The sequence below is a fragment of the Podarcis pityusensis genome (genome assembly GCF_964106645.2).
Source record: "Podarcis pityusensis genome assembly, chromosome: 17".
NCBI lineage: Eukaryota > Metazoa > Chordata > Lepidosauria > Squamata > Lacertidae > Podarcis > Podarcis pityusensis.
In genome coordinates this window covers 39,481,048-39,500,122 of record NC_138042.1, presented here as the reverse complement: position 1 = coordinate 39,500,122, position 19,075 = coordinate 39,481,048, and the positions used below count along the sequence as shown (strand labels likewise).

Here is a 19,075-nt window from a genome sequence, read left to right as displayed (position 1 = left end):
CAGGAAAGCTTTCAAGAGATCCAACTATCTATTATAGGGAAAAACAACAAATTGCATTTTAGAAACATTTCACAACCTGAAAGCAATGGCTAACTGAAATCTTCCATTAGCATACAAGGGATATAATCTTCTTCATAAGATATAACATCTGACTTTCTGTGGAAAGTTTAACCGCCAAGATGCAAGAGAGCTGATGTGAGCAAAATCCTTTCTCACTTTGTTTTCCATGCCCCAAGTATTCAAAATCACAGTCTCTTAATCAAGAGATCAAAAAAATAAAGGAACTAACTAGCTGGTCATTCAGTTTCTGATTGATGAGCTTTTATAGAAACACAGAACTGCAGAGTTGGAAAGGACCCTGAGGGTCATCATTCTAGTCCAACCCATTGCCATGCAGGAATCTATACATGACAGATGGCCACCCAACATTTGCTTAAAAGCCTCCAAGTAAAGAGAATCCACCACCTCTCGTGGGAATCTGTTGCACTATTGAACAGCTTTTACTGTCAGAAAGTTATTTCTGATGCTCAGTCAGAATCTCCTTTCTTGTAACTTAAATCCATTAGTTCGGGCTCTAGTCTCTGGAGGAGGAAGAGGAAGAGTTTGGATTTGATATCCCGCCTTTCACTCCCCTTCAGGAGTCTCAAAGCAGCTAACATTCTCCTTTCCCTTCCTCCCCCACAACAAACACTCTGTGAGGTGAGTGGGGCTGAGAGACATCAAAGAAGTGTGACTGGCCCAAGGTCACCCAGCAGCTGCATGTGGAGGAGCGGAGACGCGAACCCGGTTCACCAGATTGCGAGACTACCGCTCTTAACCACTACACCACACTGGCTTGCTCCATCTTCCATGTTGACAATGCTCTTTACCAGGCCAAACATACCCATATTCCTCAACCGTTCCTTATAAGGCTTGGTTTTCAGTCTTTTTATCACATTGGTCACCTTCCCTCTGCGCACATTCCAGCTTGTCAATATCCTTCTTAAATTGTGGTGCCCAGAACTGGACACTGTACTCCAGTCTTATATTTGTGCAGCTAGTTCTTCCTGCCTAAGTCTACAGCTACACCTTCGTCCTGCTGAAATTCATTTTATGAGTGTGGGCAATGTTTCCCAATCTGTTAAGGTCATCTTGAATCCCAACTCAGTCTTGACCAGCATTGCCTATTCCCTCTCATTTTGGTGTCATCTGCAAATTAGATGAGCATTCCCTTGATCCATAAAGATGCTGAACAACATTGGACGCAGGACAGACCCCTGTGCCACCTCACTTGTCACTTTTTTCTAGGATAGTGAGGAATTGTTAGTGAGCGCTCTATGGGTTTGGGCAGTCAACCAGCTACAAATCCACCTAACAGTTACCTTGTCCAGTCCACATTTTACCAGAATGTTATGGGGGACTTTGTTAAAAGTCTTACTGAAATCAAGATACACTACCTTTCCATAATTCCCCTGATCTACCAAGCTTGTACCTGCATCCAAAAACAATAGGTGATTCATCTGGCATGACTTGTTTCTGAGAAACCCATGCTGCATCTTAGTCATCACGGCATCCTTTTCTAGGTGCTCACAAAACGACTGTTTAATTATCTGCTCCAGGACCTTTACTGGTATTGATGTCAAACTCATCAGTAGTTACCTAGGTCTTCTCTTTTTCCCCCTTTAGAAGATAGGGACAAAATTTGCCCACCTCCAGTCCACAGGCACCTCATCTGTTCTCCAATAATTCTCTATAATTTTTGAGAGGCTCTGAGGTTACATCCACAAAAGCTACTCATGTCTCTTTTGGGGGCTGAACATCAAACCAGCATCCTGCTGTGTTCTCTCTTTCATAGAAATGTGATTGCTAGTGTTGTAGGTCCCAAATTTCCTTTGAAGACACTGGATTTCTTTTCCTAAAAGAAAGGAGGGCAGCTAGGCTGGGAGAAAGCTCCTCCTCTGGGACCAGGAAAACACATTCTCTGTTATTAAAAGAGAGGAAGAATGACCTTTCCCCCTCATGCTCCTGACATCGTGTGGAACTGAAAAAGCTACTCTGCTATTAGTCAAAAGAACTAGAAGCATCAAAGCAAGAGAATTCAGTTTTGTTTTGTTAGGAAAAGCTTGGGACCAAGAAACCTAACATGGAAGAAGAAAAACTTCTCTGTCTCCCACAGGCTGCAGTGAAGAAAGTATGGCACCAAGGATGTAGAAAGACAAGAAAAGCAGGAGGTGGGCTTCTACCATGTGAAGAACAGAAATCCACCATTACATCCAGAATTTCCTTTTCCCCCTTGAGGGAAGGGGGACAGCTAATTAAAGCAACATGTCTTAGATAAGCCTGGAGACCAAGTCCTGTGAGGAAAGGTTGAAAGGTCCTTCCATTTTGTTTTTAAATTTACACACAGTGTTTGTGAGTCATCAAAAGACACTAATCAGCTCTTTTTCAGGCTTCATTTTAGAAAGAAGAATAGTATTTGAAGTTTGATCAAGCTAAGAAGTTTCCTGCCCTTCCAACTCTACAGTTATATGATTCTATGTTTCTCCAGATAGGAAGAAATCGGACAACATACACAAAGTTCAACTTACCACACTGAAATCAAGGTGATTGTCAATCCACTCCTGCCCTTCTTTGAATTCATCATGAAGGCCCATAATGTAGAGGGTATCCAATGCATCTACTATAGTGGCACCCAGCTGTGAATTTCCTACAGAAAACCCAGAATTTCCATTATAACTAAATGTTTTACTTATGATCTTCCCCTTCAGTGTAGCCATTATTTATTTGTGACCTGGAACTATCCTTTATAAATAAATCAATTTCTCCAAGTATGAATCAAACAAATTGTTAGAGGTTCTAGTTACAATCAAGCAGTATATAAAGATTTGTTGAATGCATGAATAAAGATTTAAAAAAACATGTGGGACATGTGGGAAAAACAACTTCAACAAAAAGAAGAAGAAGAGTGAATTGTCACGCCTTTAAGAACATTATTCCTTCAATGTTATTTCTGTATCACATTTGCATCTGCCTCTCCTTTGCTAAAAGGTGGGAAATGTGTCAAGGAGCAGGCTGAAGAATGGAAGAGTACCTCTTTCAATTTCCATTTTCTTGAAACATCCTTGAACAAATGTGTTACCCCAGTCTAATCCTACCTCTAGGTCAGCCTTCCCCAAACTGGTGCACTCCAGATTTTTTTGGACTACCACTCACGTCAGTCCCAGTTGGTATGGACAATGGTCAGAGATTATGGGAGTTGTACTGCATAGCATTTGGAGGGCACTGGGTTAGAGAACAGTGCTGAAGGCACTATGAGCTGCTGTTAGGGGCCTGAGAAGGTCAATTCCCTCTCCATCCATCCACCCATCCTTTTTTCTTTCCTTATAAAAAATGACACCCTAACGTTCCATGTAACAACTGTTCTCAACCATAGACTTCGCTGACAGATTTCCTCCGAAAACTCACAGATCCTTGTTGCAATACTTTTGGCTTTTCAATTTGCAAACAGATATACTTCTGCGTAGTATACATGTTGAAACCGCTACGTTATTTTTAGGTGGCTTTGTTTCATTTCCAAACTGGTTTTTTATGTATTTTTTGTTGTAAACCACCTTGATATTTTTTAATGAAATAACACACACACACACACACACACACACATATATATATATATATAAAACTAAAACAACAGAATCAGGTGCCTGCCAATGAATTCTCCACTTCTTACTGGAATTAGGGAACAAACAGGTACAGAAAATATGTACCAGACTGCATAAGATTTCTATCTCACTCTCACACACAAAATATGTACATGCTCCTGACATTGAAGCTTTTGCAAAGCGGCAGGGTGGGATGGGGGAACCTTATGGAGATTTGGCACTCCGGACAACTAGACGCCCTCTAATCTGCTAACTGAATGTGATAGTTGCCCTTAATAAATAAAAGAAATCTAAAAATATCAGCAGCTTTTAAATTTTACTATTATCTCAAATTCAAGACACGGAAGCTGAGCCAATCTCTCTAGGGTGGGGAACCCCCCCCCCCCAAACAAAGAGACACATTCCCCCCAGGAGTAACATTTCAGAGGTCTACTATTTTAATTTTATGCTTTTATTTATTGATTATTTGTGCTAATAGTCTATCTTTCACTGAATGGCCCTAGGCTGGGTCACCTTTTGTGCTGATTTTAACAGCTAGGCAGATCAACCTGAAAGGAGCTACTTCAGATGTTTGGCATTGTTTGTTGTGTATACTATGCCCTACTGAATGGCTTGTTCATCTGACATTACAAAAACAAGGGAAGTTAAATGGGAATTAAAGGGATTTTCCCTAAGAATGTTAACTCACAATAAACTACAAGACGACCTGCTCATAGCAATATATATGGAGTATGGTCGAGCGTAAACAATAGTAAAGTTGAATGAACAGCTATTTTAGGCCAATGTAGTAGAACCAGTTTGAAACAAATATGGCATGACTAGGGCTGAACTTAATGCCCTCCCCAAAGGGAGAGGAACCACCAAAAATACTGTTTGGGCCCATGGGAATGTTCGCTTGGACCTGCAGCAGCATCAGTGTCAACAAAATCACCCAATGTAACTGTATGTCAACAAACTAGACTGAATGATATACTCAGTGCTTTTTTCTTTAAAAAAAAAATGTTAATCTGCTGTGTTCATTTGTTTATTGCTATATAAATGTTTTATAGGAATTATTCCTCGTGCATGGTGTATTTTAGAGTGTTCTGTTGTGTAAGTAAAGCTTTGAACTTGAATCTCTGTTCCTTTGAGTCGCCAAAGAAATTCCTGTGCTCAGGCTGATACCAGAAGAATCACTTGGCAGGTAGAAGGGGAAATTCCCTGGGAAAGTTCTCCTGCCTGTAAGGACAGGCAGCTATTCATGGGTAACAGCAAGCTCACAGAACCAAGGCACCCACACTTTCTCTCTCATTCCCTTGCCCCACCTCCCAGAAACCTCTCTATCCCCACTTTCTGCTCCTTCTGGCACCCATCATTGCATAGCAAGTCTTCTTCATGGATGCATCTGTTTCTCTTGAAGCCGGTAGGAATATTTAACTTTTTTCTGATTGGTCAAGCAGAGCTGGTTCTATTTTTCTGACTGACTGAAGTGCCACCTGATACTAAGCAAATCTGCAAGGGGAAATTCAGCAAGTGGCAGATGAGTAGAAAGTGACAATCCCTTCTACAACCCCAAGCCAAAACTTCATGGTAACCCTAGCAGTATATAATATCCAGTCTTATCACTAAGCCAGCCAGCACTAAAAAGTTCCAGTGCTAAAGTTCACTCATAACCTTGCCTTAGCAGCAGCAGCCTCCTAAATTCAGTGCCAAAATTCAGCCCTTCCCTTTGCACTCCATGGCTACTGCTCCAAGTCAAGTAAGTTGTGATCATGCTACCAAAAGGTTTAGCTTTCAAGGTGCCACAGACAAAAAACGAACAAAAAAAAACTGGTCATTCTTCATTCAACTGTTAGTAAAATTTCTTAAGGCAGAAAATTAAAATGGGCATCTTACTGGACAAACCCATATTTTCCTTCATTTAAATGTTTGTAGTAAAAAAAAAGCAACATAAATGTTGTTTGAGCTTATTTACCATGTACATAAGGGTGGTAGGTGTCCCAAAAAACTGGAAGAAGGGAGAAAATGTAAAAAGCTGGGGGTGGGAATCACAAGTTTAAAGTAAACAATAGCTTCCAGGTTTTCATCAACCTGCATGTAGAGTGAAAGTGCAGTGCTGCACATCTCTATTCAGAAGTAAGCACCACTGAGCTAAGTGAACTTAACGGTAACTTAACAGTAATTGTGTTGACAAATGCATATAATACTGTTTCAATAGCATGGTAGGACTACACAGCTGTGTAGTCAAAATTAATGCTTAGCTGCCTTCCCCAGCCATAATGTGTAGCCCCTGCTGATGTAGTGATTACAGCTTGGTGATTTAACTTTGTCATTACAACATGGATACAAATGTAATTTAACAGCCTGCCCCCCTTAGGTTACTGGGGTGTGGTGGGGCCATTCCAGGTAGAAAAAACTGACTGACAAAAACCAGTAGAAATAGGACAAAGAGGAAAAAAATATTTAACAAAATACGAAGGCAGGCAATGAAAGGCTAATGTACAGATTACAGAATTGCAGCCCTCCTTAGAGTAAGGCTATGTATTATTTCACGGGCAGTATTCTGGTCCATTCCTTTTCCCATTTCAGAAGTGAGAGACTCTTGAGTTAAAATTCTGGAGACTGCATGGCATGTGGGACTGCCTATTTCCAATCTAATCTTAGAGGGGTAGGCTTCATAGGAGAATGGAGTCTTGAGTGGTTGCCAGGGGACAATTCTTAATCACCACAGGCAACTGAGTAGTGAATTGTTGACAGTGGGGGGGGGGGGCAATGCTAGAGAGGCAGTATACAATCAAAGGAGGCTCTTTAGGTGCTATGCAGGTAGCACCAAGGCGTACTGTTAACAAGAAGAAAAACAAGGGCTGACCCCCATCTCTAGAGCCTCAAAAGATGCTCGTGAACCAGGTCTGTTCCTTAAGTGAAATATACAGGCACCTTGGTAGGCAGAAAACAGTAAAACTAGGCAGTGTTTATATTAGAAGACTAAATTTAATTTTAGATGGTGTACTAGGTAGAAGATTGTGACCAGATGTTCCATTTACCATCTAGTCTGATGAAGAGTTCTGGTGAACCCAAAAGCTTGCACGCTATTTTATGTTATTCTATTTAGCCTAATAAAACTACTGCCCTAGTACAGATTTAGGAATTTTTATTATGGGCCAACATGGCTACCTCTACTTTTTGTCTGAATTAGAAAATATAGCCATTCAGCTGTGAGATCCTAAATTAGAGCTAGAGGATCTTACATCCTTGAAGTGGGGAAGATTCTTTCCACCAGTAGAGCATGGGACGCTTAATCTCATGTTTGTGAGTTTGAGCCTCACCTTGGGCAAAAGATTCCCACATTGCAGGGAGTTGGACTAGATGACCCTTGGGATCCCTTCCAACTCTACAATTCTATGATTCTACCCAATTGGGCTTCTACAGCATTGACTTTTTACCTAGCACACAACCTAAAATTAATGTCCACCTTTGCTAACATAAAGAGTCCCTAGTTTCTCTTGATTCCTATTGTGTAGCTATGCAGCCTGTAATGACTATCTCCTATACTTCAAATTTTTAGAGGACAGTCATCTTTATGAACTAAAATGTTCACATCACACCTTCTTCTGACAGTCACCAGTTTAAGCTATTAAATCATAAAAGCAGTAATAAAATTTGATTTCCAGTTTGTAATTCTGGATCCTTATCTATGGTTGAAGAGAAAATTAGGCTCAATTTGTGACAAACAGCCCTACTGATAAACTTGTGCAAAAGCAAGAAACAAATACTTATTAGAGAAGATGCAATGCAGCAGACAGGGGTGGGGTTTGTCTCCATGGATAGGAAGCTGGGCTTATTATGTAACAAACAAGGTTGGGGTTATATCCATGATGTGGGGGTAAGGCTGTCAGGAACAGCTTACCATGTAGCAAGCAGAGCTTGGGTCCCAGGGGCCTAAGCTTTGAATTAAAGGGGGGAAAGGGACAAAATCTCTTTTACAAGAAGAGAAAGAAGCAGCCTGCGGTTACAGTTCCTAGTAAAGATTAAGGGAAACTGCCAAGAAGGATGTTTCTGTTTCTAGCCAGCTTGTTCCTGCTCCTTATTCCACCTGTGCTTGCTCAGAACCCTGGGGTCATCCGTATCAGCCCAGAGAAAGGAGGAGATTACTGCTTCCTTTTCCCTTCACAGTGGATGAAATCACGTCAAGAGGGTAACAAAAATCGCTGGCTTCACCCTGCGCTCGGAACTCAGAACATCAGTTACTCAGCCATGTGTTGCCCACCTTCGTTCTTTGGGGAGGAAGACAATGATGGTGGTGGATTCAGCACACGAATTGCATCTGTAAGGGAGGGCAACTGCAATCTCTTTGAGAGTGCCCGACTCCATCAAATTAACCAAACCCAGGGGCTGCTGACTCTTGGTGGAGATGCTCCCTATCTCGTGAAAAACCGGAGATCCAGATATAACTGGGGTCACTGTGAGGAGGTCACAATATCAGGAATTCTTCTCCAAGATGTGGACATTCTCTATTTATTGTTTAAGAACTTGATCAGGGACTTGCTACACAAAACTGGGGTCATTTATCTGATGTCAATGTTCATAGTCACCATGGGAAGCTACTGGGCAGGCAGAACAGAGAGAAGAAAGCAACAATATATTGAAAGCCGATTCCAAACGGAAGACGATGATTTTGGTGAGATAACAATTGACACCAATGCCTACTTCACATGTACTTGCACAGTAATGGCCACCTTCATGCTACTTGCTCTGTACTATTTCTATGATTACCTGGTACATGCAATGATTGGCATTTTCTGTCTATACGCATCTTTCAGTCTACATGGTTGCTTAGCTCCATTTGTAAGCAAGCTTCCATTTGGAAAACGTGTAATCCATCTCCCATTTTTTCACAAAGGTCTAGAGATCAGAACATTGCTTCTAACTGTCCTGTGTATAGCCATCAGTGCACTTTGGGTCATCTTCAGAAATGAGAATGAGTGGGGCTGGGTTTTGCAAGATGTTCTAGGAATCTCTATTGGCATTTACATTCTGAGAACAGTTCACATGCCCACCTTAAAGAACTGTAGCTTGTTTCTGTTCGCTCATTTGTTTTATGACGTACTCTGTCTGTTCGTCACTCCTTTCCTAACCAAAGCTGGAAAAAGCATCACGGATGTGACAGCTTATGGGACACCAGACTCTGAAGAGATCCCCTTTCTGTTGAAAGTACCAATATTACCCTCAACATCCATTTTTGATGACAGTTCTTTTACTGCCATAGGCCTTGGAGATATTATACTTCCTGGTTTCCTGGTAGCCTACTGCCACAGATTTGATGCTCAAGTCAACTCCTCGGGGATCTATTTTCTAGCTTCTACTCTAGCTTATAGCTATGGTCTTATGGTGACCTTTGTTGTAGCAACATTCTTACAGACAAGTCAGTCAACTCTCCTATACCTGGTGCCCTGTATACTCACTACTACTATGGCTGTTGCTGCTTCTCGCAAAGAGTTCATCCTTTTTTGGACAGGTGTTGTCTCTGCAGAAGACCTGTCTAAACCTTCTTCACAAAAAGACATCAAGCACCCAGATACATTAAAACATTTAGAGGGACAACTCTGTCAACAAGAAGGAAAACAAATCTCCAACATCACATTCCTCAAGGAAGATATGACTAGTTCCAGCATATCCACAGAAGAGTTATCTGACCTGGACACACTAAGAGATGAGATGACTAACTGCATTCTAAGTCAGAGAGAAGAAGATGCTCCACATGAGGGCTACGAAAACAAAGAGGCTTGAGAAGCACAGAGACCACATTCTGTGAGGAAAAGGGAGGGGAAAACACCTCACATATATATGCCACTGGAACATTTTGTGAGACAAACAGGGCACTTCAGGTTGAAGAAATACAGGTCCATTAAACCACATTTGGAAATAAAGCTACTCTGTCACTCTTGCTGTGAAATTCAATAAATTAAAATGCACTGTTCTCATCTATCCCTCTTAACCCTGTCAGGCCCTAACGTGACCAAGAAACAGAACCCAGGATGTGCACCTATCTAGTCATTGCCCCCATAGCATTCTCCCAACTTACAGAGGAAGAGGATCGAGGGTGAAAGCTCAAGGAAAAACACAGGTATATGGAGACTTTTGTAAGCGAGTACAGTGGTACCTCGGGTTACAGACACTTCAGGTTACAGACGCTTCAGGTTACAAACTCCGCTAACCCAGAAATAGTACCCCGGGTTAAGAACTTTGCTTCAGGATGAGAACAGAAATCGCGCAGTGGCAGTGCAGCGGCAGCGGGAGGCCCCATTAGCTAAAGTGGTGCTTCAGGTTAAGAACAGTTTCAGGTTAAGAACGTACCTCCAGAACGAATTAAGTTCTTAACCCGAGGTACCACTGTAGAATGCCAAACTGTAGGCTGTACTTGTTGCTTATATGGGACAGAGCTTGAGTTATTTATTATTTCTGGTTTTTTGATGAATAAGGTAAGTAAACATCTTAACTTTTCTCTTAAACTATAGGATTTTTGGTCCTAGTATGTCCCTGTTTTTGAAAAAGAACCTCACTGAGTGACTTAAGTCCTCTCCTCTTGCAGGCATAGTGGGAACAGAGAGGTACAATTTTTAACTGCATTGTGACTGCAGAAATCTTAGCATATGCACCACAACTTAAGGCATTTAAAGAGCTTTATATATATATTCTACATGTCAACCCTGTACAACAGGCTTTTTATTATCATCCCCATAGTATCCCTGTTTTTATTATCTTCAGAGTTTGTCCAATAGTTTAAGAAGCCTATGTAGTCTACCATTGCTATCAAGCTGCAAATCCAGGCAACATGGAAGAGATCTCAAAAGTTGTGCAGAACACGTCTCTAGATGAAGTAAGCAAGGGCAAAGACTGAAGATCAAGTGAAGTCATCATGCCAGCTCTTCCCTCTCTCTCATACACACAAATGCCCCAGCAGGACTTCATACATAAATATATATGGTGGCATAGCACATGCACACACAGCAGCTTGCCACACAAAAATCTGAGTGCATTTCATCAAATGTAACCATGAAACAGATTTGTTTGCAGAATGTTAATTCAAAGAGCCAACTATCAGAACGACAAAAGTCTGTGTTATACAAAAAAAACCTGTTGTACAAATTTTGTGTTTGCAATGACTAGCAGAAAATTTAGAACATTCATTATCATAAGAAGTCAGACATGCACTGATGCATTTGCACAATAAAATTCAAGAATAAAACAGGATTGCACTTAATTGTAATTGCTATTCTTGGGTGGTTATCTACAGGATTACACATGCAATCTCTTAAGTGGGTTAACAGTTCTCTTTCGTTAACTTTTTCAAATTCCAATGACACAACAGGATAAGCAATGTATTTTATGTGGAATTTTCAAAATGAGTTTTTTAGAACGACAACTTACCAAATATGTTGGTGGAATGTCCTTTCCTAGCAATGGGTTTCAGTTCATTATGTCCCCATCCATATTGCCGGTAATTATCCCAGGCATGTTTCATCATCTAAGGAATGGAAAACAAATAAAAATTAACACAAATTAACCATTCAACTAAAATATTTGTTTCAGACACAGATTCTCTCTATATATAAACAAAGGTAAGCAACAGAGTACAACTGTAATTTCAACTGAAATATATCTGTAAATGTTTCAGATTCAATTCTTGCAAAATATTCTGTGCTGTCAAAGTAAGTAACTGCTTCTGTAAAGCGATGGAAGACTAGCAGTGATTAATGTAAGAGGAAGCTAATCCAATAAATCAAAAGGTAAAGGTTTCAAAATATAAAGGACCCCTGGACAATTAAGTCCAGATGAATTTGACTATGGGGTGTAGCGCTCATCTGACTGAGGGAGCCGGCGTTTGTCCGCAGACAGCTTTTCCGGGTCATGTGACCAACATGACTAAACTACTTTTGGCGCAATGGAACACTGACAGAAGCCAGAGTGCACGGAAACGCCGTTTACCTTCCCACCGCAGTGAAACCTATTTACCTACTCATGCTGGTATGCTTTCAAACTGCTAGGTTGGCAGGAGATGAGACAAAGTAATGGGAGCTCACCCCATCATGTAGATTTGAACTGCCAATCTATTGCAACCCTGCATCCCCTGCCAATAAATCAAACAGGTTAAGTAGAAGAAGCTAATCAACTTGCAAAGGCCAACACATTCATGAGAATCACTGTTGAAATGCATTTCTAAATATGGTTCCAACGTCTTTCTTTTATTACCTTTTTTTCAAAACACATATTCCTAATTTGCCTCTCATTATTTCTCAGAGTAGCATAGCATTTTCTCTCTGACTCTGACTCAAATTTGAACAAAGCAACATACTCACAAAATGAAATTGTATGCCTGGTATCCCTAATCACCAGCCAGCCAGCCACCTGCCTCTCAATGCTTCCTGCTGCCTCTGTGAGTCAAAGCAGCAGTGTCTCCATTGATTTGCATAAGGCAGAACACTGTATTCCTGAAGGCTTCCCCTCTCTGCCATTTTCGCAAGTCAATGGAGGAACTGCTCCATTGACTCAAATGGGGAGAAACAGTTGAGTGGTGTGTATGTGTCTTGAGTCTGTGTTTTCACATAGGCAGACACACATGGGACACTCCCAATGTTTTGTGATTAGCCATACCCCCACAGCAGCAATCCCCTACCCACTACAGCCATTTTATGGTCATGTACACGACACTTTAAAAACATCCAAATTGGTTCACAGACCCAGAAAGCCTAGAGACCTCTGTTGAATTTCATGACTATGGTGGTATAGGAGCAAATGCACAGAAGAAAAAGTATGACTGGGGAAAAACAGCAAGCTGTTGAAAGCATTGTGGGCATTAATATATGTTTCCTCTGTCAAAGAGGAAATTTAAGGTAGAAATTTCATTAGCATAGCTTAACACATTTTAATGCAACATTTAAAAAATATTGTCAGTAATATTCACTCTACCCCAGAAAGGGAGCTCCAGGACAACAGATTAGAGGAAAATGTCAGATTACAATAAAAGAAAAAGACACAAAAGATCTACGTATAATAATTGTCTTACGTACTTATGCCTCCAAAAAGCAACCGCCACCTCATCATGACACTTAAGATTTCCTCATGAGGTCCTGTTCCAGATTCTATCTCATGAGTTTCTTATTAGCCTCCTCCAGAGGCAGAAAATGTTCTATAGGGGTCAGTGATGAACTTCCTCCCAAAGCAGCCCAGAAAATAAGCCCAGATTATGAAGCAGAATATATTAAGCCAATTCCCACATGAAATTAACTTCTATGACTATCACAAACAGTATGGTTTCTATTCACAGAAATAATCCTAGCATCACGAAGTACAGCTAGGTAATGATAAGATGACGCAAGCCATTACCTCTTTAATTTTGTCCCTTTTTTCTCGGATGTCTGGATCCACTGGATCTCCACTGTTTATCCCTACAAGATTTGGTACCGGGACCTGTGGCAAGGGCTTACTGCTTTTGTTCTTCAAACCCTTTACTATTTTGTTCTTCTCAGTTTGAATTTCAGCCTGGATCTCATCCCGTGACTTCTGTAGTTTCTCTTTTGCTTCCTCCAAAGCTTTTTCATGATCTGCACGAATTTTATTTCTCAAGCGTTCCTCTTCTTCTCTAAATAAACAAATAATAGTCATTAAGCTCTGTTTTTAGAGCTTAGGGCCAACCGTTAGAGCTAATCTGTTATACAACCATCATCTATTTCTTATTTCAACTGTAACCGAAGATGTTCTGCCAAATATATACAAATGATACATCTATTAGTATTAGAAGACCACTATATGTTGTAAGAAATGGTTGACATTAGAGCATTTCAGAAATTCTAATGATTAAATGGGACTTTTCACATATGCAAGAATTTCATTTCATTTGCCGTCACTTGCAGCCGAATGAACAGATTTCATTGAAAAACACTGTTACTGATGTGAGGCTACATGAAAGTGCTATCTACAGCCTTTATCTGTTAAAGTGCATTCACACACCATGCATGTATCAACAAGCCCCAAAGAAAACTGAAGCTCTGATAAGGTTTAGAGCATGGGTCGCTAACATGGTTCCCGTAGGCACACACATGCTTGCAGTCTACAGGGTCCTCTCCCCCACTGAAGTTAAGCATACTATTTTTGTCAACAAAATAGGTGGCGTTGTGTGCTTGAGTGTGCTGTGTGTGTTGCTGTGCCCACAACTGTTTCTCTGGTTTGCAAATGTGCTCCCAGCCAACCCCTAATTTGAATAGAGCAAATGAGGAGGCCCTAAATGGCAAAGCAACTAGCGCAGCAATCGACATTATCCCAAGAACGCTGCGTATGAAGTCTTTCTATTTACTTTTGTTGCAAACCAAATTATTAAAGGTATGCTTTTTGAAAAGAGGTTTCCAACCTTGTTGAAAGGATTCTGCAGCAAAACTCTCAGGCCCCAATTAAGACTTGGCCAGATATATATGCCTACTATTGACAGAAACACAATGTGGGTAGGCATATCTGCATCTGGATGCAAATCTACTTCATGCCCTCAACTCTACATTCAAAGAAGGAAATCCATGTGCATCTAATTTAGAAAGCTGCAGCAATAATAAACAAATATCACCAGCAATTTACAGTTTTCACCTTATTACTGCAGAAAGTAGTTACACAACAAGTTTTTGGCACAAATAGGGTAATGCAACAGCAATCACAAGATAAGGAAGACCCACATCTGTGATCGGAAAACTGGCACAGGCATTTCAGAGAACTGCACAATTCTATGTGTGTCTACTCAGAAGTAAGCCCCACTATGTTCAATGGGACTTACTGCTAAGTAACCATGTTTAGGATTGCAGCCCAAGAGTCCCCTGATAAACCTGATTTAAAAAGGATTTAAAACTCATCAGAAGCTTGGCATGATGGATCTCTGCTTCCTGCTTATCCCACAAGCTTTAGAACTACTCAATCCTATTGAAAAGGTCACAAAACATGTGCTGTGAAAACGAAAATATCACTCTTGACATATTAACATTATATTACTAGTTATTTAAGTGCGAAAAAAGTCAAAATCATTTAAGATTCCGTCACTTCTCTTCATTTCAACAATGACAAATAAGTCTTCTCAACAGTAGATTAGCAGTTAACACCCCATTTGCAACGAATAGCAATAGGCATTAAACTTTGAAGGAATAGCAACACCTGTGACATTAAACTCCATGCCCTTGAGACTTGGATAACACCATGCCTAACTCCCACTGCAAACCAGAAACCTACTGTGAGTTTAACCCACTTTTTGAGAATCACAACAATACTATAATTCAACACAGTAGGCTGAAAGGGTGTGTGTGTAATCCTTTGGGGCTTGAAGGCCGCATTTAGGATTTGACAAGCCTTTCAGGGGTCACATGCTAGCCAGAGTCCAATTCACATGCACATACACACAGCACAGCGGGGGGGGGGGCACACAGGAACCTGCACTTATGTGTATACGCATACAAATACACATGCGCACACAGCAGAGGGGCAGGCTCAGGAGCAGACAGACATGCTCAGTCAGTAGCATTTCTACTCTGTAGGGCAGCGCTGCAGTAGAAGAATCTCCCTCTACCCCAGCATGTCTGGGGGGGGGGGGAGAGGACAACTGTGTTGCTGTCTACAGTTGCAAGAGTGTAGGAGGGTCTCCTCCAGTTCCAGGAAAGGAGAAACAAAGCCTCTATTTGGGAAATTGTCGTTTTTCCTCCTAGTGCAGCACCATTGTTAGAAGGTCTAAGAAAGGGGGAGGGAAATAGTTTCTGCCCACTTCCTAAGTCTAAGGCAGGCACATCCAACAGGTAGATCGTGGGGTGTTCCTGGTAGATCTCTGGCCCCTTAGTGATCTACTCCCCCCACCCCAAAAAAAGCTCTACAACTTTGGCTTCCCCAAGAAAGCTCAAGAACTTTGCCTTTCCTAAAAAAGCTCAGCAACTTTTGCTTCCTAGCAAAATGGTGGGCCATCAGATTAAGTTTCACTACCGGACTAGAGATTCAGGACCCTCAATTGTGTTTTATATAATCAACTTTCAATTATGTTCTGTGTATGTTGCAATGCTCATTCAGTTCCATTCAGCGGTTCTCAACCTGTGAGTCCCCAGATGTTGTTGGACTACAACTCCCATCATCCCTGAGCTCTGGCCTTGCTAGCTAGGGGTGATGAGAGTTGTAGTTCAACAACATCTGGGGACCCACAGGTTGAGAAAAGCTGATCAGTTCCATTCATTCATTTGCTCCCTAAAAAAAAGCTCAACCACCTTGTCTCCCCCCCAAAAAGCTCAACAACTTTGATCCATCCAACAACAATGGGTAGATCACTGCCAGTTTTTTTACACTGTGAGTAGATCACAGTCTATTGGGAGTTGGACATCTCTGGTCTAAGACATTCTAACAATGGCACTGAAGGGGTAATTGGTTTAAACTATTGTTACTGCCAAACTACTCCCATTTTTAATGTGACAAGGTTAAGTCTGCATTCCTAGAGCAAAAGGGGTCCCTGGTTGTTCAACCCGAATGTCTGTGCAGAACCTGGAAAGACAGTGGCTAGAAAAGGAGTTGAGGGAAGAATTCTGAACTGGTTTCCCTCTGTCCATTGACTGGTTTCAAGTCATGCTACAACTCCAATCCTTGACAACTATATTTTTATAAACTTCCAGCGGTACCACTTTAATTCATATTAACATACTATCTTCTATTGTTTCAACTGTGTCATGGAATTTTCTGCTAGACTGATCTGAAGCATTACAATAGGACATTAATAAAGAAGAACTTTAGAAGTTCTGAATGTTGAATACTTTAATCCTGCTTTCATTCAGAGGGTAAAGCAAAAAAACAAACAAACAAACAAACAAAAACAACAAAAACAATCCCAGGTGGAAATATGCACTCCTCTTTAAATAAGAGTGCAGGTCAATACTCTTCCTTGCCCATTTATGAATGCTAGCTCATGAGAAGAGTCTAGTAGTGGGGTACTTACTCCACAATAAATTGCAGAAGTTGTGAACACCCCAGTTCAGCCACAATATAGTATCTCACATTTATTAAGCTAAAATAAATGCAAACCTTGCACCCAGACACCCTACTCTTGCTGAACCCTTTCCCACTCCTTCTCCATGCACAACCAAAGACTGCCTAAGTAAATCAATTAACCAGTTTCCCAACATGCCTGAAACTGGGAAACACCAACTTCCAATTATTTCAGTTCCTGGTTTGTTGTAAAGGTGGTAAAAGGCTTTGACAAATCCACTCACCTGGGTAGTTATAGCTACATGCTTCCTGTTTTGGCGAGTGTATGAGGTAATTGCAAGATAATGCAGGCAACTCATTGTGGGTGTCAGCAGTCGTGCATAAGCCCATTCTGCCCCCGCCCCCTTCCGGGCCGAAAGAGTACGTGTGAGTGGTTGTGTGTCAATCAGACATGTGCAAAATGATTGCTGCCTGTAACTAGGTTCAGGAAAGCATTTTGGTTTTACTATTGTGCATTTTACCTATGTTAATTAATCAAAGCAAGTAGGGATTCCATTTTAAAAACAATGCTGGGGGGCTGGAAGATGGAGCTTGATTTTTTCTTTCAGATGGTAACATTTTTGCAGTCAGAGTTTTTACTTGAATGAACTGCAAGGGGATAAATACTAAAAATAAAAAAGAGTAAGAGTAAGGAAAAGAAGCAAGCAGAAACTTGATACTACTCTTTTCTTCTTAGATAGGGTTGCTACTTCAGACTAGCCATTTAGATACTTCTTTGTAAAATTATTTTTCTTGCTCAGAACTAAAGATTGCATTTGAACTGGCTGAAGATAAGCCTTGGTTTAAAAAAATATTTAACTTTTTTTACAGATTGCTTTTGCATAGGTTCAGAATCAAGCACCACGGAGTTCAGTGGGACATAGACTACAATTATACATAACTTACCAGAGTATTAGAGTGGGTTGAAAATAGTACAAATAAATCATATTAACAAACCCTGAGAGTACAGAGTTTGTCAAATTTTGGATTTTCTCACCTGGCATTAAGAGAAAAGTGGTATCTGCTTGTGATAGCATTATTATCTATTTTTATGCAGTTGAAAGAGGAAAGAAATTGACCCTAAATCAGGGTTGGCTAACCTATGGCTCTCCTGATGCTGTTATCGACTACAACTCCCATCATTCCTCACCACTGGCCATGTTGTCTGGGACTGATGGGACTTGGAGCCTAAAGCTTATTTAATTCTGGTTTAAAACTAACCAAGCCCACTGTAGCTTTTCAATATCCTATGGGCAGAGAATGTGAGTGATCCAGCTTGGGAAAAACTGAGAAGCAGGTGTTATCCTATGAAAACTCATGTCGCAAACAACTTTAATCTTTAAGATGCCCCAACTCTCTGATAATTCTTCCTTCATTTTTGTTATAAAATTTCTTAGAAAATCAAAATAAGCATCTTATTGGCAAAATGCCATGTTGCCTCTATATTTTATAGTCCTATCAGAAATAGTTATATAAATATTGTTTTGTACAAGTTCAAATAGTGTGTGTATATATATATATATATATTTGTGATGGAGGAGATAAGTCTTAAATTTTTGAAAGGGAGAGAAAAACCTGTCAATAGGTTCAAACAAAAAAAATGTTTTCAAGCTACATAGAGTGTTATGTAATTTCATCAGTTAGTATATTTGTTGACAGTAGTATATGCTTCATAGCTGGCTAATAAAAACAAAAACTTGGCTACCAAGCCCTGTTTGATAACCCCAATTTCCAAGTTCAGGAGCAGGAATGAACCCAGGAATTATTCAGTTGTGGTGCATGAAGAAGGAAAGAATGAAAGAACAGCATGAGACACAAACCAATATGTGTCAAGTTCAAATCAATCCAGTGTGTTTTCTTTAAAAAATGCAACCAAGGAAATAGCAAAATGTAAAATACAACATACAAAATTCTATGGCTATAACCTCAATGGTTTTCTGAAAAGAGCAAATATCATTTCCCAACATTTTATTCTACACAGAAAACTGTACCACATCACAGGATCCATCTGTCTGTTCTGGCCTTTGAAGACTAGGAATTGAGTGAGTTCAGCTGATGTGTGTGTCATAGAATCATAGAGTTGGAAGAGACCACAAGGGCCATCGAGTCCAACCCCCTGCCAAGCAGGAAACACCATCAGAGCACTCCTGACATATGGTTGTCAAGCCTCTGCTTAAAGACCTCCAAAGAAGGAGACTCCACCACACTCCTTGGCAGCAAATTCCACTGTCAAACAGCTCTTACTGTCAGGAAGTTCTTCCTAATGTTTAGGTGGAATCTTCTTTCTTGTAGTTTGGATCCATTGCTCCGTGTCCGCTTCTCTGGAGCAGCAGAAAACAACCTTTCTCCCTCCTCTATGTGACATCCTTTTATATATTTGAACATGGCTATCATATCACCCCTTAACCTCCTCTTCTCCAGGCTAAACATGCCCA

The 19,075-nt window shown here is 40.6% G+C and overlaps 2 protein-coding genes across 2 annotated transcripts in view; one reads left to right on the top strand and one right to left on the bottom strand.

The window, feature by feature from the left end:
• MAN1A2 (mannosidase alpha class 1A member 2) overlaps nt 1-19,075 on the bottom strand; it is a 37,068-nt gene that overhangs the window by 14,869 nt on the left and 3,124 nt on the right. The window contains exons 2-4 of the mRNA XM_080987138.1: nt 13,002-13,257; nt 11,046-11,142; nt 2,568-2,686 (exon numbers count right to left, since the gene is read on the bottom strand). Of these exons, the coding sequence (XP_080843264.1) occupies nt 2,568-2,686; nt 11,046-11,142; nt 13,002-13,257 (472 nt within the window). The remainder of the gene's footprint in view (nt 1-2,567; nt 2,687-11,045; nt 11,143-13,001; nt 13,258-19,075) is intronic.
• On the top strand, nt 6,368-9,561 carry LOC308466417 (signal peptide peptidase-like 2B). Its single transcript, XM_080987164.1, has 2 exons — nt 6,368-6,524; nt 7,791-9,561. The coding sequence occupies exons 1-2, from the start codon at nt 6,510-6,512 to the stop codon at nt 9,402-9,404; spliced, it is 1,629 nt and encodes a 542-aa protein (XP_080843290.1). The 5' UTR covers nt 6,368-6,509; the 3' UTR covers nt 9,405-9,561.